The sequence below is a fragment of the Columba livia genome, chromosome 4 (assembly GCF_036013475.1).
Source record: "Columba livia isolate bColLiv1 breed racing homer chromosome 4, bColLiv1.pat.W.v2, whole genome shotgun sequence".
Taxonomy (NCBI): domain Eukaryota; kingdom Metazoa; phylum Chordata; class Aves; order Columbiformes; family Columbidae; genus Columba; species Columba livia.
This window is the reverse complement of record NC_088605.1, coordinates 6324109-6344395: the sequence shown is the minus strand read 5'-3', so window position 1 is coordinate 6344395 and position 20287 is coordinate 6324109. Positions and strand designations below refer to the sequence as shown.

The following is a 20287-nucleotide window of genomic DNA, read 5'->3' as shown; positions in this document are numbered from 1 at the left end:
TTTCCTCAACAGGCAACCAAACAATAAATTTCCCATAACATCCAGTTCCATAGCCCTGTTTGGCACAGGTATGAATTGAGAGAATAACCAGAAATTCTTGCTGTGCCTTGGTCACAACAAAACCAGCTGTGCACTAAAATTAAGGGTGTGAGTTACCTGTAAACACAGAGAACTTAATAAACACAGCCTTCAAACCCTTAAAATCCCTTGAAATTCCCAGGAGGTCAAAGTACTTTAAAAGGCTTCATTGCTAATGCAAGAAAACACATTTTGGAGTTCAGGAACATGACAACTCTTTTCAAAAAATATGTGTGAAAACCAAATTTAAACCTAAAGATAGTAAGACTGCATTCCTGACTTTCTCCAAGTATTTTCCTTTGAAGAGCATAGATATTTTTTCCCCCAGAAAGCTGACTGCTTAGAATAGCTGTCAGCTTTTCAAACAGCAATTAATTCAACCAGAGTTATTTCTGTTCATGAGCACTACTAAATTAAACTGACAATGGGGAAATCTGCTGCTAATGGATGTTTCACATATTTAACCAAAGCTCATGTTTTCACATTGCTAAGCATGTGGCCTTGTCTTTTTTAACTTAATTTTCATTATACAGCTGAAGAGTTAATGCTTATAAAACTACTGACGGAATCCTTTCAACACACACGTGTTTTATACCCATTATGAGTGACTTGCTGTTCCTGGAAGCTCAACACTTTTATTTTTGCGTGCTGTTTGCCGGATTTCAGCAGGATAACATCTCTCAGGACAGGTTACCTGGGAAGGAGAGGACACAGAAAGTTCCCATCACTTCCCAGCCACAACCTTACAATTCAGTTCCAGGGCTCAGTGTCACAGGTGTGGTGTATAAAAGTAACATGTTTATCATTTTGCACCCCAGAAGCATGAGATCAGCTTATGAAGCTAGGAAAAAACGTCTTTGCACTGAAAAATTAATTGTAAGGCTACCTTTTACAAGCAACATATCAATATCTGGATCTATTGCAAATACCTGACCTGCCTCTTCCACACACACACAACAGGGGCAAGACTCCCGCTGCATTTCGCTAATCAATTTCTGCCTTAGGCATTGAATACCTATTACTTTTCCACACGGACATCATGAGAATGTACTTTATTTCACAGAGAGAGCCGCACCACCACATTTCTACCCAGCCCCTGTCCTCACTTTTGCCACTCACAGCCCCACTCACCTTCGCAGCAAAAGGTTGTGGGGCCGCGTTCCCCCATCACGGCCGCTGCCCTGAAAGCCCTGTCAGGGCACCACAGTGGGAATTTCAGGGCCGGGACGCCCTTAAGAGGCTCCAGCTGCCACCTGCTCCCCCAACGAGCTCCGAGCTGCTGCTGCTCATCCCTCTTGGATCTGCTTTACCCACCCCAGGGGTCCACCATAACCCCCAGCCCGCCCTCACTGCCCCCTCAGGGCTCACAGCCCTCCCGACTGACTGGGGGCTGCTTGTAACTGCCTAGTAACTACTAGTAACTGCCTCATAGCTGCCCAATAACTACTACTAAGTGCCTAATTACTAATAAGAGCCTACTAGTAGCTGCCTAGTAATTATTAGTAGCAGCTGAGTATCTGTTTGGTAACTTCCTTATAGCTGTATAGTATCTGCCTAGAAACTTAATAGTAAAGGCAAGGCTTCTCACCTTGGGTGGCTCCTCTCTGCCCCTGACAGCCCAAAGCACCCTCAAAATCACCCATATTGCTGCCAATCCACCATCCAGCCCTCCCTCCCTCTTAAGTGCCAAATTCCTCCCAGTCCCTGCTACAACCACCCCCAGGAGAACAGTCAGTCTAATTTCTCCCAAATTTTCCCCACTGTTGCCCCAAAAAGGGGTTTCATTGGGCTGCAGGGCCCACCCTCACCCCACAGGTGGTGGCATTTAACATTTAAAGCTGAATTGTAATGACAGGTGAACCTGTCTGATGAGCACCCACCTAGGACAGTTGTCTCCCCCTCCCGACCCCCCCCCCCCCCTTTTCTTTGTCTCTAATTTATGGCTTGTTGAGTACTGCTCGCTACAGTCCAAAGCTGCAGCAATTAAATTGCATAGAACTGTGCTTTGGATAATTTTTCAGAGGGCAATAGAGGGTGCTGTTTGTGCTCCTGTTGGGATGGTGCTGCTCACCCCTCCAGCCCAATATCCAGACAGATCCCAGGTGCAGAATAACCTCAGCCCAAAATCTACGTGCCCCTCCGGTTTGCTTTGAAATTCGCCGTGTTTCCAAGAGGTTGATAGTAGGGTCACTGCTCCAAGTAGGTATTTAAAAGGCAGGAATCCCCGTTACCAGCCTCTTTTGGCCTTCTCCAACTTTTATTTTATTTTTATTTCACAGTTTTACCACCATATTTTTGCACACAGATGGGTTTGAAACTGTGGCACAGTGGTACCAAGGGTGTGATGTGCAGCCAGATAGTTGATCTCCTCCTGTATCATCCATCTGCACACCCACCACTGTGGTATTCAGTAGGCTGGAAAGGGAGAAATGAGACTTTTGTTATGCTTTGTCTCAGCCAGATTTATTATTATTATTATTATTATTATTATTATTATTATTATTATTATTATTATTATTATTATTATTATTTATTGGAAGAGATGAGAGGTGCATTGTACTGGGTACACCATGAATGTCTGCAAAGAGACCTGCTCTGTTGTAACTCTTTCATAGAAAGACTTTGATTTGTGGGTTTTATTTGGCTACTTTGAAAAGATATAATTATATTCTCTGTTGTAGTTCTATTCTTTTTATAGTTCTGTTCTATTCTGTATTTTTTGTTATCTGGGAATCAAAACCAGTATTTAGTGTGGTTAATGTCTGTCTTCAATGTAGCCACACTCTGAATTGAGATTTTTCGAGGAAAAAAAATCAGCACCTATTTTTGATGTGCTAAAGTACTGCTGTCTATATGTATATGTATAAATGTATCTAAAAGGCACTTACACCCTGGGTGCATTAAACATGGGTAACAGGTGAGAACAAAGGATGCTGACATCAGGTATCACACCTATAGAGCATTGCAATTAAAAATGTAATTACTTGTAGGGGCTAATTGCCTGTAGTGACTTTTCCATGCCGTGCAGTGTAGATGCTGGAGGTTTGTGCCGATGGCTCTGAGCCTTCTCAGCACAAGTGCTGGTTGTTTGGGGAACATTGCTCATAATCACATGAAGTCCTGCATCACCCGGAATTGATAGAGTTGTGGATTGACATCATTTAATGCTTGGCACACTTGAGCAAACTGTAACACGGGATATTTGTGATACTGTATTTCATTCAGAAGCAAGGAAAATTGCCAGGAGCTTTCAGCAGAAGATGCTGAGCAGTTCCGTGACAGTCTTGAAGAGCACGATGATACTTCCCACTGCCTTGACAAAATAAAGCATTTCTTTTATAGCCTAGGGATGTGCAGGAATGAACCTCTTTATTTCTCTGCTCCTCACTTTCCCTGTTAAATCAGACAGGTTTTTCTGTGCAGCACAGAGATGTGGGAAGAGGTTTGCAAACACTGTTATCTTTGAGTTGCTTAGAGATCTGGGAGGAAATAGCATCAGGTTTCCTGGGGGTGGAAGGGTCAGATTAGGAGGAACCAGCCCTGTGAAGTGCTATTAAAAGATAAAAAGTGCTGAACGCTAATCTGGGCTGGGTTTATTTTCTGCAGTGAGGTTCACTCTTGTACCTGGAGGCTTTCCCTTCTGTCCCCTCAAACTCGTACGGGCTGCTGGGGGCAGGGAGCAAAGCAAGGCCTTGGCTTCCCAGGGGTTTGATGTCACTGATGCACCCTCCTTTTCCACTCAAGTGGCTCATATTCCCCTTTCTTTTCCATGGCTGAGCATCAGAGGGGAGGGAAGCCCTTAAATGTAGGACGATTTCAAGGAGGTTTAGTACATCCAAAATCGTGTGAGTATTGAAGGTGTCCTCATTTCTGCAGCCCGTGCTGAACCGCTGCAGCCCTTCTTTACTGGGAGGTGCCAGAGCCCTGGCCCAGGCTGCCCAGAGAGGTTGTGGAGTCGCCTTCTCTGCAGACATTCAAACCCGCCTGGACACATTCCTGTGTGATCTGCTCTGGTGAACCTGCTTCAGCAGGTGGGTTGGACTGGATGATCTCCAGAGGTCCCTTCCAACCCCAACCAGTCTGTGGTTCTGTGATTCCAGCTCCTTTCACGCTTTTCCCCTTGCCACCAGCATTTGGGAAGTGACTCCCCTTTTCCAGGCTCTGGTGGTGACGGAGGATGCTGAGAATTTCAGGGTGTGTGTGTTTTGCTCTTATCTCTGCCTCTAAACACACCATCCATCTCCTGAAGGGTAAAAATAAAGCAGCATTGTTTGATTTCTGGAAAAAGCCAGATGACAGTGGAAGAGGTCGGAAATATGCAGACCAGCCCACCCTGTCCCACTGTCTCAGCTGTTGCTTCCTGAGAGACAGAAGCATGTGGTTGCTAAAAATACCGTGCAAAGAGAATACATTCTCTCTCCAATGGGAGACTATAAATTAATCTGAGTTGTAACATATACAACTGCTTGTGGTTGGGAGAAACAATTCCAAAAGTGGTTTTCAGAGGGGGTTTTCCTAATGAAGCAGTGGTCCCAGCCCTGTGCCTCCTCTGCGTAATTTGGTGATATTACGTGGAGGATCTTCCCCTCTCCTGCTCCCACCCCCTCGCTCTCCTATAGGAAACGGTGTGGCCAGGGGGTGGGGGTGGACCGGTCCTTTTATAAGCCTGGTCTTGCAGCAAGTTGAAGTTGACAGGAGTGACGGGACATTTGGCTGGCTCTGAGATACCCACCTCCCGAACCTTGGGGTCCCTTGGGATGACCAGAGGGGGAATGGAGTCAGTCGAAGTGTTCACAACTGAAGGCAAAGGCAGGGGCTTGAAAGCACAGAAGGAATTCCTGCCCGGGGATGTCATCTTTGCGGAGCCAGCCTATGCAGCCGTGGTTTTTGATAGGTAAGAGAAAAGCGCTTGTAAAACACAGGCTGAAAGTCGTCTCGATGGAAAATTTCATCTGGCTGGGCGGGTGAAAGTTTGAAAGCGTCTGGACAGCATCACAGGAGGGTGCAAGGGGAAGTCTTCTGTAAAGACGCATTCACAGCTTACAGGGAATGTCCTTCCCTGGTCTCAGATCAGCTTTTTTACTTTTGATACAGTGCAATCTGTTTCCAGGATGTGATCTTGCAAGGTGCTCGGTGCCCTCAGCTTTTACCAAACGTGGTGAAAGTTGCGTGTATTCAGTGCCTCACAAAACCAGACCCACGTTACACTCCAGTGAGCTGCCAGGACTTAGTGTAATTCAGGTACAGCAATCTCAGATGGATTTTGCTGGAGCCTCCTGTGTATAACGTGTGATAGAAGTGAGTTTTGTTGTGCTCTGCTCATGTGTTACCAGCTCCCAGCTGCACGCACAGATTCACTGCCCGCTGCCTTCAAACCTGAAGCCGATGGGGATCTGCAAATGATCTTGTTTCTGTTAAAGTGATTTTATATTTATAGCTGGCTGAGTTAACCGGAGACAAGGCTTTGCTTTCACTCTTGCATGAGACTGGTTTTAAAGTTTTATTCACACTGATGTAGCCAGAAACTGAATTTTTCTGCTGCTTGTTTCAAAGACAAACAACAGTCAATCAACCTGCACTGCTGGTGTGTCTGGTACATGCCCACTTCTGCCCTTCAAATCAGTGCAAGATTCATTTAAATACCCTGAAAGCTAAAAGGCACAAAGAACCCATTTCCATGTTAATCTCTTATGGGATAAATCTAGAATAAAGCCTCAGACATGAATGGAATTTGTTCACCCTTGTAACAGAGCTTAGTCTAAACTTTTAAACCAAGGAGCTAGATGTCAGCTGAAGGTTTCATTCTGGGCTTACGAAGTTTGTAAGCATTCTTCAAGGGCGTCATGGTGAGTCCTGAAACTGAATTATTTGCCCCAAACTACCAGTGACTTCAGTGAATGTTCTGCATACAAAATAGGGCGGTGAGTGATTCTGCCTCGCTGAGCTTTCCCTGATTGATTCAGCTCTGCGAACGAAGTCTGGGATGCAAGCAGAGCTCATGCTGTTGCTTTAATCTGGATCATCTTGTAGCTGAAGCTAATTCGTGATACTGTGTGACCTGATAATAGCAGAGAATTGGAGATTAAATGGACAGAGCAGGAAATAAGGGGGTTTTGTGTTTTTCATTCACTTTTTCCTTGCCTTCATACTATCAGTGGGTAAACATGTTCATGAGTCACTACAATAGCAGCAATGACACTTTCTAGTTGTGTTCTAATACATCATTGCAAGAGCTCATATTAAAAATGTTACTTTTTATTTTAAAATGTTAAGTTCTTGAATTCTTAACCCTGAGCCCAATTACAGTAGTTAATGATGAAACCATCTCCTTGACATGCCCTTTTAGCTCTTGTGCTTTAGTTTCACTTCTGTCACTAGCTGGAATCTGGCCATGACACAATGTTCGGTTCAGAAGTGCTTATGGACAACGTTTTCTCCCATATGCTTTATTAAAAACACTAACTGTCCTTTAAACCATTGAAAACATTTTACTTTTTGATTATTGGTTGAGAATTTGTTTTCTTGTATGTGAAATGTTGCGAGCATCAGGTCCAGAATAGAGCTGCTTGTGGCGAAGAGCTACAACCTCACTGCATTTTCAAATGTCACGGTGTAATGTGAGATAAGGGGAGAAACTCACCACACCGGGCTCTCAGGCTGCAGACTTGTGTCTTAGGCTTAGGTTTCCAACAGCAAACCTCGGACGGGGAGAGATGTGCTTCCCTCCCTCCCCAGGCTGGGTTTGTTTGGCAGGTCCAGGCACTGAGCAGCACAGTAGTAAAGTAAACACATCCCTGCTCTCGACCGCAGAGGATGGGGATGGCTTCAGTCATGTTCTCTCTGCCTCTTTATGCTGCTGTGCAGTAACAGACTCTTACCCGCGACGCATTTCATCCAAAAGCACTTATATAAGTGGTGAAATGTATTCCCAAAATCCCTGAAGCAGGTGGTGCCAACTAAATGCTCATTGACAGGTGATATCCTGGGCCTGAGATATATTTGGAACATACATTTTTTGTGTGAAAACTGCTCTGATGCTTTTCACACACACACAGAGCTTTGGTTTTGAAGGTACCTTCTACTGTTGCAGGGTACTTAATTGCATAAACGCTCATTGAACTGATTGCCATCAAAGAAGGGTAGCCTGGATCATTGTAGGATTTACAAGAATAAATCCACACTAAGCCATGGTGGCTGGTTTTGCACTGAAGGTTCTGCTGTTGCCTCTGCATGGATGAGGAGTCCAGTGAATTGAGAATCACAGAATAGTTTGGGTTGGAAGGGACCTTCAAAGTTCATCCAGTGCCACCCCTGCCATGAGCAGGGACATCTTCACCAGCTCAGGTTGCTCAGAGCCCCGTCCAGCCTGGCCTGGGATGTCTCCAGGGATGGTTCATTCACCACCTCTCTGGGCAACCTGGGACAGTGTTTCACCACCCTCAGTTTAAAAAATTTCTTCCCTATGTCTAACCTGAATCTCCCCTATTTTAGTTTAAAACCATCATCCTTTGTCCTATCACAACAGGCCCTGCTAAAAAGTCTGTCTGTATTTTCCTTATCAGCCACTTCTAAGTATAGAAAGGCCACAATAAGGTCTCCCCAGAGCTTCTCCTCTCCAGACTGAACACCTCAGTGTGAAGAGTCATGCGTTTTTCCCTGCCCACCAACAGACCTGTATAGGTCCTAAAACCAGTGTTGACCCTACACGGTTAAAAAGTGCCTCACCCTGCATTGGGAAACCCTAATTCCAGAGTCCCTCATCCTAATTCCATTCAACATCTTTGTCTCTTGCTGAAAACAGTGTGTATGTGTACTGTGGAAAGGCAATTCAAATATGAGTGATTGGTGGGCTCAGTCCTTTGAGAAATCTGGTTCCAGTGTGGGTGCTGAGCCCCTGAAATCCTGCCCCTGATTTTGCTGTGGAAATCAAGTGATGGAATCAGGTGGCAATCGTGCTATAGTGGCCACACTGCGATGTGCTATGTGGCTGCATGTGATGTGGCGACACAGCAGGCAAAGGGAAGGTCTCTTTGTCAGATTAGTAGGAGCAGATCATCAGAGATACAACTGTTTTCTTGGGTTGGCTGTATTGCAGGATGGGAAGTGGGTTGTGTTTGTGCCCGGTCACAAAGATGCCAAAAAATGGGAGTTGTTACTTTTTCAGAAACAGGAGCCCCATAAAAACTGATCATCATTTAACCTCGTGAAGAACATAATTATGAAATGAAAAATTTGCATTACTTGCTGTAGGTGTTTAACTTCAGGTGTGTAAGTGAGAAGCCCCTCCACAGGGCTGTTGCATAGCAGAAACTCTGAGGAACTATCAGAAGAACAAACCTTTTTGCCCCAACTGTACAGGGATCCAAGGAGCCTGGACAAGTAATCTCGGCACCCAGTGACAGGTGCTCACAGCAGAAAGTGCGGATACACTATGCTTTGGCCTAAAATGATGCCAAGGCCCTTTTCTGTGTATTGATGTGAGGAACTGCTGAAGTAATTTGGACCTGAGGCTGCCACCCAGCTGCACTGTATGAATGTCTGTACGAATGTCTGTATGAATGTCTGTCTTTTGGTGGGAGGTTGAGTTTGAGGAGGTGTTGAGAGTTTTATTTTGCCAGGAAAAGGAGAAATGTTTTCTTTGTCAAAATGCTATAATCATCCATCATACTCTCAACAAGTAAGACCCATTGATTTAACTGGACAAGATGATATGATGGCTTGTCCAGCAGCATGCTTTGGGACTCAGTCTGTGAATTAAGACACCCAAAACGAAGGTCTGTTATAAGTGTCTGTGTAGTGCTAAGGGCAGGACTTGGTGCCATTGGCATTCAGTGTCATTTGAGATGCCCCAGGGTGTCTCAGACATCCTCTTAGGGCTGACAGGTACAAAACAGGATTTATGAGAATCAGGCCTCCTCTCAAGCCAGATGGGTGTCCCTGCAGAGCCTAAAATAACACTAAACCCCTGTGTGAAACCACCCCTAAGTGCCCGTCATAATGAATGGAGGACTATAATGTGCACCAAACACACACCTACTTTTGAGTTGAACATCCTTCCAGACCCCACTAAGTGTTTTGATGCGAACTTGGACACTGAGGGTACAGATGAGCACATCTAGGTGTCTAAATTTGCAGACTGCATCCCACCCTGGAAGCTCCTGAAGGTCACAGGGGCCCTGAAGGTCACTGAAGATTCCCAAGGTCATTAAGGCTGGTGAGGGCTTGTACTCTTCAACCCAATGATGGTCACCTGAGCAGCGGTTTCTTAGCTGGTGCCACAGACATTGAGTCCAGAAGTTCATAAAACTCAAAGAGAAGCTAAAGAAAGTTCCTATAGACATCAGCCAGCTCATAGTTTCTTAGATTTCAAGGCCAGGGTATGACTCACCAGGCTAACCCTGCTCACTGCAGGGGGTTGGATAGGGTGACCTTTAAAGGTCCTTTCCATCCCAAACCATTCCATGATTCTATGATTCTAGAACCTTCTGCTTAATACATGGTCACTTGGTGTTGACTCCTACATCAAGCCTGTTATTTCTGCCTGAACTAGAGCGGGTTGTTTGGAGAGACAGTGAATATTGATTGAAAGAGGGTGCAGAACACAGTGTGATCTCCAGGATTTGTTGTTTGGATAAAGGGCAGACACACTGTCTGATCTGCATTTGAATCAGCCTCACTGTTACTAGCTGAAATAGCTCTTGGAAAACAGCAGTGTTAGGCTTGCTTTGCCCAAAAATAGATACAGAATGTCGTAAATATCTCTTTTCAAGGGATTCTTTGCCTTTGTTGGTGTGATTTTTGGATTAGCAAAGCCCCTGTGCATTCCTCGCTAACATTACCTCTCAGTGAAACTTTCCCTAGTGCTCTGCTTATGTGCTGGGGTTTAATCTTTCCCTCCTTCTTCTTCACTTTCTCTTTGAAGATCCCAGGTCCCCTTTCCTCTCTGCCACCTTCAGGCATTCCCGTCACCTGGGCTCCATGTACAGTATGTGACCTTTTCCTCTGCCGTGTCACTTGGCTCTGGAGCCCGTAGGAGTTTACATTTCCTACAGGCATGGGGATGCCTGATATAAATCTCTGCCAACCTTCGTCAAGAGAAGGTTTGCTCTTTAACCAGCGGGTTTTGAGAAGCAGTACTCAAGGCAAACAGCGTCATGTGGTAGAAAGCCACAATCACTTGAAGATCTGCTTGATGAGTGATCTGCAAATTGCTTAAAAACCTGAGATCATGCAATTTTTTGCTCTCTTTTCTGATGTATGAAGCAGGCCTAAAACATCTTCCAAGGGAAACGTGGGGAGCTCAATGATTGTAGCTGGGATGACTTATGGATACAAGAAATGTAAAATTTTCCATACCAGTATGACTCTGAAAAACTTAAGGAAGCAAATTCTTCTACACCAATAAAAACTGAGAGCTAATGTGATCATATTCACATTGTTTAAATTTTTCCGGGGTTTGATTTTTTATTATTTTTTTCATTTGCCCAAAAGCTTAAATAAAACCTGTGAGAGAACCAAACTTTTTTGAAGGAAACCACATCCACACCTCTTTAAAAAGAGGCTGAGAAAGCCTCTAATTAAAGACTAAAATTAAAATAGTCTAAAATTATTCCAAAATAAATCCACTACTCAAATCGGACAAACTGGGATGTGCCATCCCTGACATTTAGAGATAAATGTACTAAGTTCCAACCTCCTTTTTTAAAGGAGCAAAACGATTCTCATGCTGATAATTCACCATTACAGGTATCCTCAGTAGAAGCCAGATATACACTCCTTTTCCTTTCCTTGCTGAAAGGGGAGGTGCATTTCCTTAGGCTGTTGTGTTTAATAAAGTGTTTCAGCCTCTCCTTTGAAAGCCAAGTTGACTTTGCTTTCATCTTAGGCTATTCTTATGTTGTCCTCTGTAGGACATTGAGGAGAGAGATGCATAGTCAGCCAATAATAAATATGGAGCAGGTGGACTTAGATGTAAGTTAGGTCATCTGTGTGTGTCATCTGTCATGTACAGAATGGAATAAATTCACGTTAAATAGTTCGGCAGCTGCTCACCATGTCCATTAGCTATTCAATGAAATCCTCCTTTTATTCCTTTTCACTACAGCCATCTCACCTTGCTTTTCTAAGTCAGCAGAAGACACTGTTTGACAGGGCTTTGTTATTAAAATGGTTTTGTCTCTGGGACTTTGACTCTCATGCATACTTGGATATTTTATATTGGCTCTTGAATTTCAAAGCATATCTCCAGAATCCATGCATGATTGAAAAAGCCTCCATCTAATGAATGAAGAAGGAACTTTGAACATAAATTCATCTTTTAATCTTTCATCCTCTCCTATGAGGACAGGCTGAGATAGTTGGGTTGTTCAGCTGGAGAAGAGAAGGCTCCAAGGAGACCTTATTGCGGCCCTTCAGTACTTAAAAGGGGCCAGTAAGAAAGATGGGGACAGACTTTTTAGCAGGGCCTGTTGTCCTAGGACATGGGGTGATGGTTTTAAACTAAAAGAGGGGAGATTCAGGCTGGACATAGGGAAGAAATTTTTTACACTGAGGGTGGTGGAACACTGGCCCAGGTTGCCCAGAGAGGTGGTGGATGCCCCATCCCTGGAGACATCCCAGGCCAGGCTGGACGGGGCTCTGAGCAACCTGAGCTGGTGAAGATGTCCCTGCTCATGGCAGGGGTGGCACTGGATGAGCTTTGAAAGTCCCTTCCAACCCAAACTATTCTATGATTCTCCGATTCCAGATCAGTGAATGAGACACTGTGAGTGCTGGATGGGAGATGACTGGCAGATGTTTGGGTTGTGCATGTCTCAGAGATGAGGTTAATATATTTCCTGTGATGGTGCTCAGGCCTCTGTCCTGGCAGGTCCAACAGATCTTAATCCATCTGAATCCGATCCAAGCAGTCACAAGAGCTATTTGTTTCTTCTGCTTTCACCAAGAGCCGTGCTTGCAGAAGCCATGGTTTAGCTGACAGTGCTGTTACCTCTTCCATTTGCTGACTGGGACATTGAATCATTGCTTTTGTGACTGTAGCTACGTCCAGAATTAGTTGTAGTTGTGCGTCTCATCCACGTAACATCAGAGCTCGTGAGCCCCACAGAGTTCAGCTGGGCTGACACTTGGATGAGAGGCCAAGGAAACCTGAGGCTCCACAGAAAGTCATTTAGTGAGTCAGTCAGTGGCATCTGCCCTCCAAGTCAATCCTAAATCCCTGACCTGGCAAGGTTTTGAAAGGCTGGACACATCACTGTGCTAATGACGATCCTGCTTTTGGGCAGGGTGAAAAAAAGAAGTTCTCACTATGTGTGGAAGATGTCAATGAATGAGTGGCCGGAGATCACCCCAGAGGCCGTGGTGTACATGGATGCAGCAGAAAGCTGTTGTACTACCCTTGTGTTAAACCAAGGGAAACTGAGTTGCGAGTGTCTAAGGGTTCAAACCTTCAGAGCTCCTATGGAAGTGCCACAAATCTCTCCAGACACCTTCAGTGCCGCCTGGCCATCCATCATCCTGACCACATGGCATGGGCTGTTCTCTTTACAGGGGGAGAAAACTCCATCTGGGCTCCCTGGAGCCATTTTGGGTTGTGATAAACACTTTCTAGGCCAGACAGAGATTAGTGATTTCCACAAGCTGAAAGACTCAGTCTGCTCCCCCCATCCTTGGGAGACTTTAATCATTGCAGAGGGGATGACGGGGACACTGTGGACCACTGCAACACTTTGTTGTCCTTGGTGTTGTCTGCCTCCAGAACAGATGGCGTCAGAGCCTGTCAGAAGATCCAGCCCTGGGACCGAGGGAGAGACCCACTTTGCCATCCCATTTGGGGCGTCCTGCTCTGAGCACCTCCAGGACTGCAGGAGTTTGCATGGCCAAGCAGTGCTTGAACAATGTTTGGTGAAGATTTAGGCAACAGATCTCAAATACCTGTGTCTCTTGATTTTTGTACCGTGCCAGGAGTTGAACCCAAGCCTCTGGAGTCCTGGTAATGCACATTATCAATAACCCCAGTTTTCTTTTGTGAGAGATGAGGTATTTCTTATACCTGCCAGTCAGATTACCCTGTGAGTAGTTGTGTCTGCAGTATCAATACCACATGAACTGTTCCTTCACCTCCTCAGGAAGCCCCATATAACTTTCTGGATTTTTTTTGTGCATTTCTGCCTCTCCTCAGAAACAAGGGCTTTCCAGGGCTGTTGGTGAGTTCTACCAGCTGGGGTTCCTTTGGGAGCTCTGGGCACCCTATACGATAAACAGCAAAATGCAGACCTCACACTTCAGTATTTTTCCATTCTCAGAGAGCTGAGGGGAGACAAGCCCCTGTTTGAGGACTTGGGTTTTGAACACTTGGGTTTTCCTCTGACCTGTCATTCCTCTTTACAGGGAAACTTGTTTAACTGTCTTTTCTCTTTCTGACCACCCTCAAAACACACAGGCAGCAAGAGGGACCCCATCCCCTGCCCGAGATATCTCCCCGTGCTTCCCGGCACAACGTATCCACGCAAGTTTTATCGTCTCTCAGCAATCCTTTGCCTTACAAGGAGTGTCATCTCTCTGCCCCTCTGACTTGACAGCTGACAGAGCACAGCCTCACATTTCTCACCAGCTCCCAGCTCTTTCATTTGATTTAATGGAGTTGGCTGCGTCCCCTTTCCTGGACACGTGCCCCCCCCACCCCCATTCCAGATGCTGACCTGGTGTTGTGCTCCCTCCCCTGCACAGTCACTGCTCACTCTCACCTTCCAAACCTCATTTTCACACATGGTTTTGTCTGCTGTGGGTCTGTCCCTGCTCTAAATCAATGGCCCTCTGCTTTACATCAGTGGAGCTCTTTACCCTGCAAGAGCCAAGGCACAGGGCGGGTTGTGTCAGCAGCTCATGCAACACTGCCAGAGGAATGAAAGTGCATTTTGAGCGTACTGTGACAGATACAAATATGCATATGTATTTATATATATGTAGTGGAGAGGCAGGACAGTTTTGTGGCTGGGGACTCTGGAACTGTGGGTCTGATTCCCACCTGTGGCACAGCATCTTCATGTGATTATCAATATTTTTTTATTTCCTTGTGCCTCAGTTTCCCCACTATGGGCTGTGTGTGATGATAATGTTCCCTTGGTGGTGAAGCCTCTGTGGTCAGTGAGCTTTTGCAATGAGGAGAACCTCCCTCCTCAGACCAGCAATGTCTAAGTGGTGGGAATTTAAATTCTCCTGTACTGTCGAGCTTGGCTGGAGGCAGAGATAAAGTGAGCAGTTGCATGGAGAAGCAGATAGCTGGGGGTACCAAATCAGGCAGTGAAAAGCCTTCTCTAGCAGCAAGGAGAGACTCCCAAAGTTGTTTGGGCAGGAGACCAAAGTGTCTCCCCCTCCTTCCCAACGGATTAAGTCCTGGGAGCAAACAGCTGGACATGTGAAAGGGGTTTCCTCTTGGTCTGGGGCCCTGGAAACTCTGAGAGGAAGGCCATGAGGTTAGACTTCTTCATCAGTGTCCTCTGATGTGTTCCTCCCCCAGCCTTGGTTATACTTACACACATACAATCATAGGATGCTTCTTGGAAATCCTGTTTTGAACCCCCAAACAAGAAACCTGCTCCTTTTGAAAAGTATTTCCCAGTTATCCCATGACTGTCTAACTCACAATAACCTCTCAGCCAGTTAAACCGCAGAGCCAGGAGCCGGAATAGCTGGTTAGCAGCACTCACTGCTGCTGGCACCAGAGGCTTTTGAATTTGGAGGAGAAATCTGCACTGCTAGCCTGTCTGCAGGAAGATTTTAAGTGTCCTGAAGAGCACAGCACTAAAGCTGATGCTGGACTAAACAGGGAGGACTTCATGCCCTGATAGCAGAGAACATCAGGCACTGTGCTCATTATCTTTAATGATTAACGACACCCCCATGGGTGGCATATTCTGGGCCACTGACCAGCAGTGCATCATTGATGTTGTCTGCTCAGCAACACACCAGCCTCGTGCAAATGAAAGATCCCCTAATTTTATTAATAAAATCTTATGATGGTCATAAATGCAAGTACTGCTCCCTGAGCTTGGCATTACTGCCAGCTCACCCCATGTCCTACCCCAGCCAGTGCCCCCGAGGGCTCTTGAGAGTTCATCTTTCCTCTGTCTTCAGCTGCCTGGTGTTCCTTCAAAGTCCATTCATGCCTTGGCATTCATACTTGGGGGTCTGCTGGACAGCTGGCAGCCTGCCCTGGTCCCTCAGATCTTCACTAATCCATGATAAGTATCTGTCTGGTGTTACTGGGACCAGAAGAGCCCCAAGCCCACCTGGTCCAGGGCTCTGTGCTGCTGTGTCCTGATGATGGACAACCAGGAGACTTGTACCACGACCAAAGGAAGGAGAAGACATAAACCACTACGTGATGAGAAGATCTACCTTGAAGGTGGCAGATTTTTTTGTTTCCCCATGTGACTTCCAACAGAATGCCGCAAATGTCAAGTGCAATGCGTCCAGTACAGCTGCACCTTTGGCCTAGTGACAAAAAGAAGTGACAAAGCTGCTTTGTAATCCATAGAAACAGATTTTGGTTTCAAGCAGTGAAAACACAGGGTTTCCCTATGCAAGCACTTTGATCTATCAGTTTTCTTCCTTGTGCTACTCCTCTGGCCTGCTCTCTAGCAGAGCATTTCTGATGTATATTTTTATCCCCACACTGTGCCCAAGGAAAGCTTAGGACAGCAGTTAGGATGGCTCAGAGCTGTGCTTCATCTCACCCAACGTCTTCCTAAGTCTCAGGCATGGTGGCAGCCACTGCTCCGTTTTGTGAGCTGGTCCGTGTGAGGCCCAAGACAGCCTTGGTGCTCAGAGGGGTTCACTTCAGCCAAATTCAGAGGTTTTGTGGGCAGGTGGAGCTCTCAGGCTGGCTCTTTGCCTTTGTGTTCTTCTTCATGCTTGCCTGAGCCACAGGCTCATTTGGCATCTGCTTTCTGCTCAGCAAAAGGGTGGCTGGTGCATCAGCACGGGCCAGACAGAAAATAAAAACAGACTGAAGGTCCTATTAATTGTGGCAGTGCTGAGGAGGAGCAGATGGGCTGCAGGCACCAGGGCTGGGAGCCGGGGAATGCTTTACTGCTGTCCTGCTTTAGAGAAAATATTTGCCTCTTTGGTGTAGCCAAACAGAAAAACAACAGCAGCGGGCAAGCGCCGGAGGATTAAGTTGGGTGGGAGGGTTCTCCATCCTCCCAAAACTCTCAGAGGGTCCATCCTCAGTGGGTCTGGGGAGCCCAGGGATGCAAAGCTGGCAAGACCCTCACTGGGTGGAACTGGCCCTTCACTGAGGTACGAGCCAACACGTCCTTCTGTCCTTCCAGCCTGACGCATGTCATCTGTCATACCTGCTTCAAACGGCAGGAGAGGCTCCACCGCTGCGGCCAGTGCAAGTTTGCCTACTACTGCGACCGGACATGCCAGCGAGCGGCTTGGCTGAACCACAAAAATGAGTGTTCTGCTATCAAAAGGCATGGCAAGGCACCCACCGAAAACATCAGGTGAGAGCTGGACCCAGGTCCTGGCTCCCTGGCTCATTGTCAGGCCTGAGGACGGTGGGAGAGGACAGGACATCCCTCCAGAGTGTGGCAAGGAAGAGCTGGGTGGCCTGATTTGGATGGGGTGGCAGTGGGAGGTGGTTTGGGAAAAGCCAGGAGCATCCCTGAGCTGATGGGATGCAGACCTGGAGAAGCACCTGGCATGTGAGGGGGTTGTGATCCTCCTATTTTTTTGGTGCTGGGCCCCAGAAACTCTCCTGCAGATGAATGTGGTGAGGAAAACCTGCCTGAGGTTGTTTAGGTGTGGGAAAGTAGGGAGTAGGTGGAAAAGTGGAACAGGAGATGGACTCTTCCCCAATTTGTCTACAGGGTAGATTGATTTGGATTCACATGCTAATTTCATCATAAGAAAACGAATTAAATCCCCAAGGCAATGAGAGCTGCCATGGAGGGCTGGGGATCTGAAGGGTCTGCAGCACTTCTCCATATGAGAACATAGATTCCAGAGCAAATCTATGTGTCTCCCCTTCCTTCAAAAGCCCCTAGATGGTGACTAGCCACTGGCCACACAATGTTGAGCCCATCCCAGCCTGTCTCCACACGATTTTCCACCCATGATATGAATATTGATAGCCTTTTTGGTCTTTATCCTTGCACTGGGTGGTGGTTCTAACTCTGGTGCTCTCTCCTGGCCAGGCTGGCTGCCCGCATCATGTGGAAGATTGAGAGGGAAGGCAGCGGGCTGTCAGAAGGCTGCCTGGTCTCCATCGATGACTTGCAGAACCACGTGGACAGCTTCGATGAAGAGGAGAAGAAGGAGCTCCGTGCCGATGTGGAGAGCTTCCTCGAGTTTTGGCCGCCCCACAGCCAGCAGTTCGGCATGCAGTACATCTCCCACATATTTGGGGTGGTATGTCAGAGGGGTGGGAGAGCAAATCATAGAGTCATAGAACAGTCTGGGTTGGAAAAGACCTTTAAGGGTCATCCAGTCCAACTCCCCTGCCATGAGCAGGGACCTCTTCACCAGATCAGGTTGCTCAGAGCCCCGTCCAGCCTGGCCTGGGATGTCTCCAGGGATGGGGCATCCACCACCTCTCTGGGCAACCTGGGACAGTGTTTTACCACCCTCACTGTAAACAATTTCTCCCTCATGTCCAGCCTGAATCTCCCCTCTTTCAGTTTAAAATCATCACCCCTTGTCCTATCGCAACAGGTTCTGCTAAAAAGTCTGTCCCCATCTTTATTATTGTCCCCCTTTAAGTACGAAGAGGCCGTGATAAGGTCTCCCTGGAGCCTTCTCTTCTGCAGGCTGAACAAACCCAACTCTCTGGGGCTGCTTTTAATTCCAGCTTCCCAGAGAAAGCCTCCAGCTGGCCTGAGTTGTGGGCGGCTCAGTTCAGCCCTCTCTTGCCCTTAAGAGGCTGGAGCAATTTGGAGAGCTAAGACTGGCATTTGCTGCAGGCCATTTGAATTCTTCTGCATTCCCCATCTGCATCCCTTCTGCACTGACACTGGGAAACTGAGGCACAGCAAGGGCAAGGTCTGAAACTTTTTATTGGTCAAACCTTGCAGGGAAGTGGCCCACTCTGCCCTGGGTGCTGCGTGGTCATCACAAGTCCCACTGAGCATCTCTCTGCACCTGGAAGACTTGAGAAAATACATTTACATGTATTTTTACTAAATATACAGGGTGTTTCAGAAAGATGGACCCAATTTGAAATCACTATATCTCTGCAACCATGAACTACCCATGAATGAAACTCTTACAGTCCGTACAGCAGGTGGAAGGAACACAGAGCATTTATATAAAGGTTGCTACAACTTGATAACTCATTAAACTGTTCGTAAATTTTTGTGTAATTGTAACATGTTTGGGCCATCTTTTTGAAACACCATGTACTTAGGTTATAATTGAATATTGGAGATGTGGTTTAGTATATATATTAATCTTTTGGTACCCACACCACAAAGAAGATCCAGTTCACTGGGCACAGGGAGACCCAGGTACTTGTGACTGACATAACTTGCCTGTACAGAAGTAACGAAGTACAAATAAAGAACAGAATCAGTTAAGAAAGGAAATGAAACTGTTAACAGAGTGAAATAATTAGCAACTGAATTAATTATTTCCTTTAGTACATCCCATCGTGTTTTCTCTTTGTAAATACTTCCTTTGGTCATGGTTGTGACTAAAAACTATTTCACTCATATGTGATGATAACAATGTGCCATATAGAAAAGTATAATTCTTGGTATATATGTCATGCAAAACTAGTCATTCTGAAAACTGTTTGTGACTTGTTAGCAAACAGTAGTAATTGTTTTTTATAAGCTCTGTGAGCCACCCAGGAAATGTGTCCAGGTTGAATGCAGCTCACAAGGTTAATTTCTACCTGACACCTGTTTTAATAAGTGTGAACTTTGCTTTCTGCCAACGGTCTGCTTGAGTTGCCTCAAATTAATTTTCCTGTGACCTTTTTCTGAATTATTTGCAGGAAGCAAATATTAATATAAGGAAACCAACTCATGGTCAAACTAAATTTATCTTAGACATCCCAAATGAATATTAACAGCAATATTCTGCAGCATTTACTCAGCCCAGCTCTGAGTTGGTCCATCTGCTTGAGTCCTGCATCGCTTCTCTTCTGATATTTTATCCCACCTAAAGATGTGGTTTCTGCGAATACTTTCTGCATTAACCTTGTAGGCACCCCTCCTTTCTCCCTAAAGTTTGGAGGTGGGGTGCTCAAGCTACACCTCTTCTAAAGGATCAGTGGGAACTGAAAAATCATGAATGAGGCTGAGTTCAGTTTTTCTCTTTTAACGTTTCATCCCACCTGTGTTTTGGGACTAGATCAGCTGCAACGGCTTTACCCTCAGTGACCAAAGAGGACTGCAGGCTGTTGGTGTGGGCATCTTCCCCAACCTCTGCCAGGCCAACCATGACTGCTGGCCCAACTGCACCGTCATCTTCAACAATGGCAAGTGAGTGGGTCTCCTTCCTCGGGAGCAGTGGGGACATGTCCTAATGGGTAACTCAGCAGCCTCTGTTCACCTCGGTGTCAGGTCCCTGCCCCAGAAAATCTGTTCATTCTTGTTTCCTTCTCTAGCTCAGAAAAACCAAACTAAACCAAACTAAACCAAACCAAACCAAACCAAACCAAACCAAACCAAACCAAACCAAACCAAACTAAGCAGGATTTTCTTTCTAAAGAGGATCTGTTTTCTCTCTCATTATTGTTATTTTTAAACTTATCGTCTGATGCACTAAAGAATACACAAGGTTTGATCCCAAAGCCAGTGAACCAGCAAAGATTTTTTCCCTCGTTTCTACAAGTTTTGAAACCAGGCTCAAAATAGGAAGATAAAGTACTAAGTAGCTGCCTAGATCACCCCCTATATGAAAGCTTTATATGTAAATAATCAAGGAAAAGTTACAGTTAATAAGTTATTAAAGATTATACCAAATCCACAATCCAAGAGCTTCTTATAATCGAAGTTTGTGACCAGCTGTGTATCACTCTCTGCTGATGTGTTTATAACCATTCCTAACACAACCCTCATCTTTGTGAGAGTGCACCATCTCTGTTAATCACTGATTAACTCTTTAGCGACGGGATCTTAGTGACAGTTGTGACTGTTACTGCAAACCGAGTCACGTGTGAGTGCAGGATGCCCTAAGCCGCTGGCCATTCCCCAGT

The 20287-nt window shown here is 46.0% G+C and overlaps 1 protein-coding gene across 2 annotated transcripts in view; it reads left to right on the top strand.

Annotated features, from left to right (window-relative positions):
- Window positions 1-4716: 4716 nt before the first annotated feature.
- The window catches only part of SMYD1 (SET and MYND domain containing 1), a 28164-nt gene continuing 12593 nt past the window's right edge, over window positions 4717-20287 (top strand). For both annotated transcript variants that reach the window (XM_005509956.2, XM_005509955.2), the window contains exons 1-4: window positions 4717-4972; window positions 16413-16589; window positions 17283-17496; window positions 19441-19571. In XM_005509956.2, the coding sequence (XP_005510013.1) occupies window positions 4836-4972; window positions 16413-16589; window positions 17283-17496; window positions 19441-19571 (659 nt within the window). In that variant the 5' untranslated portion in view covers window positions 4717-4835. The remainder of the gene's footprint in view (window positions 4973-16412; window positions 16590-17282; window positions 17497-19440; window positions 19572-20287) is intronic.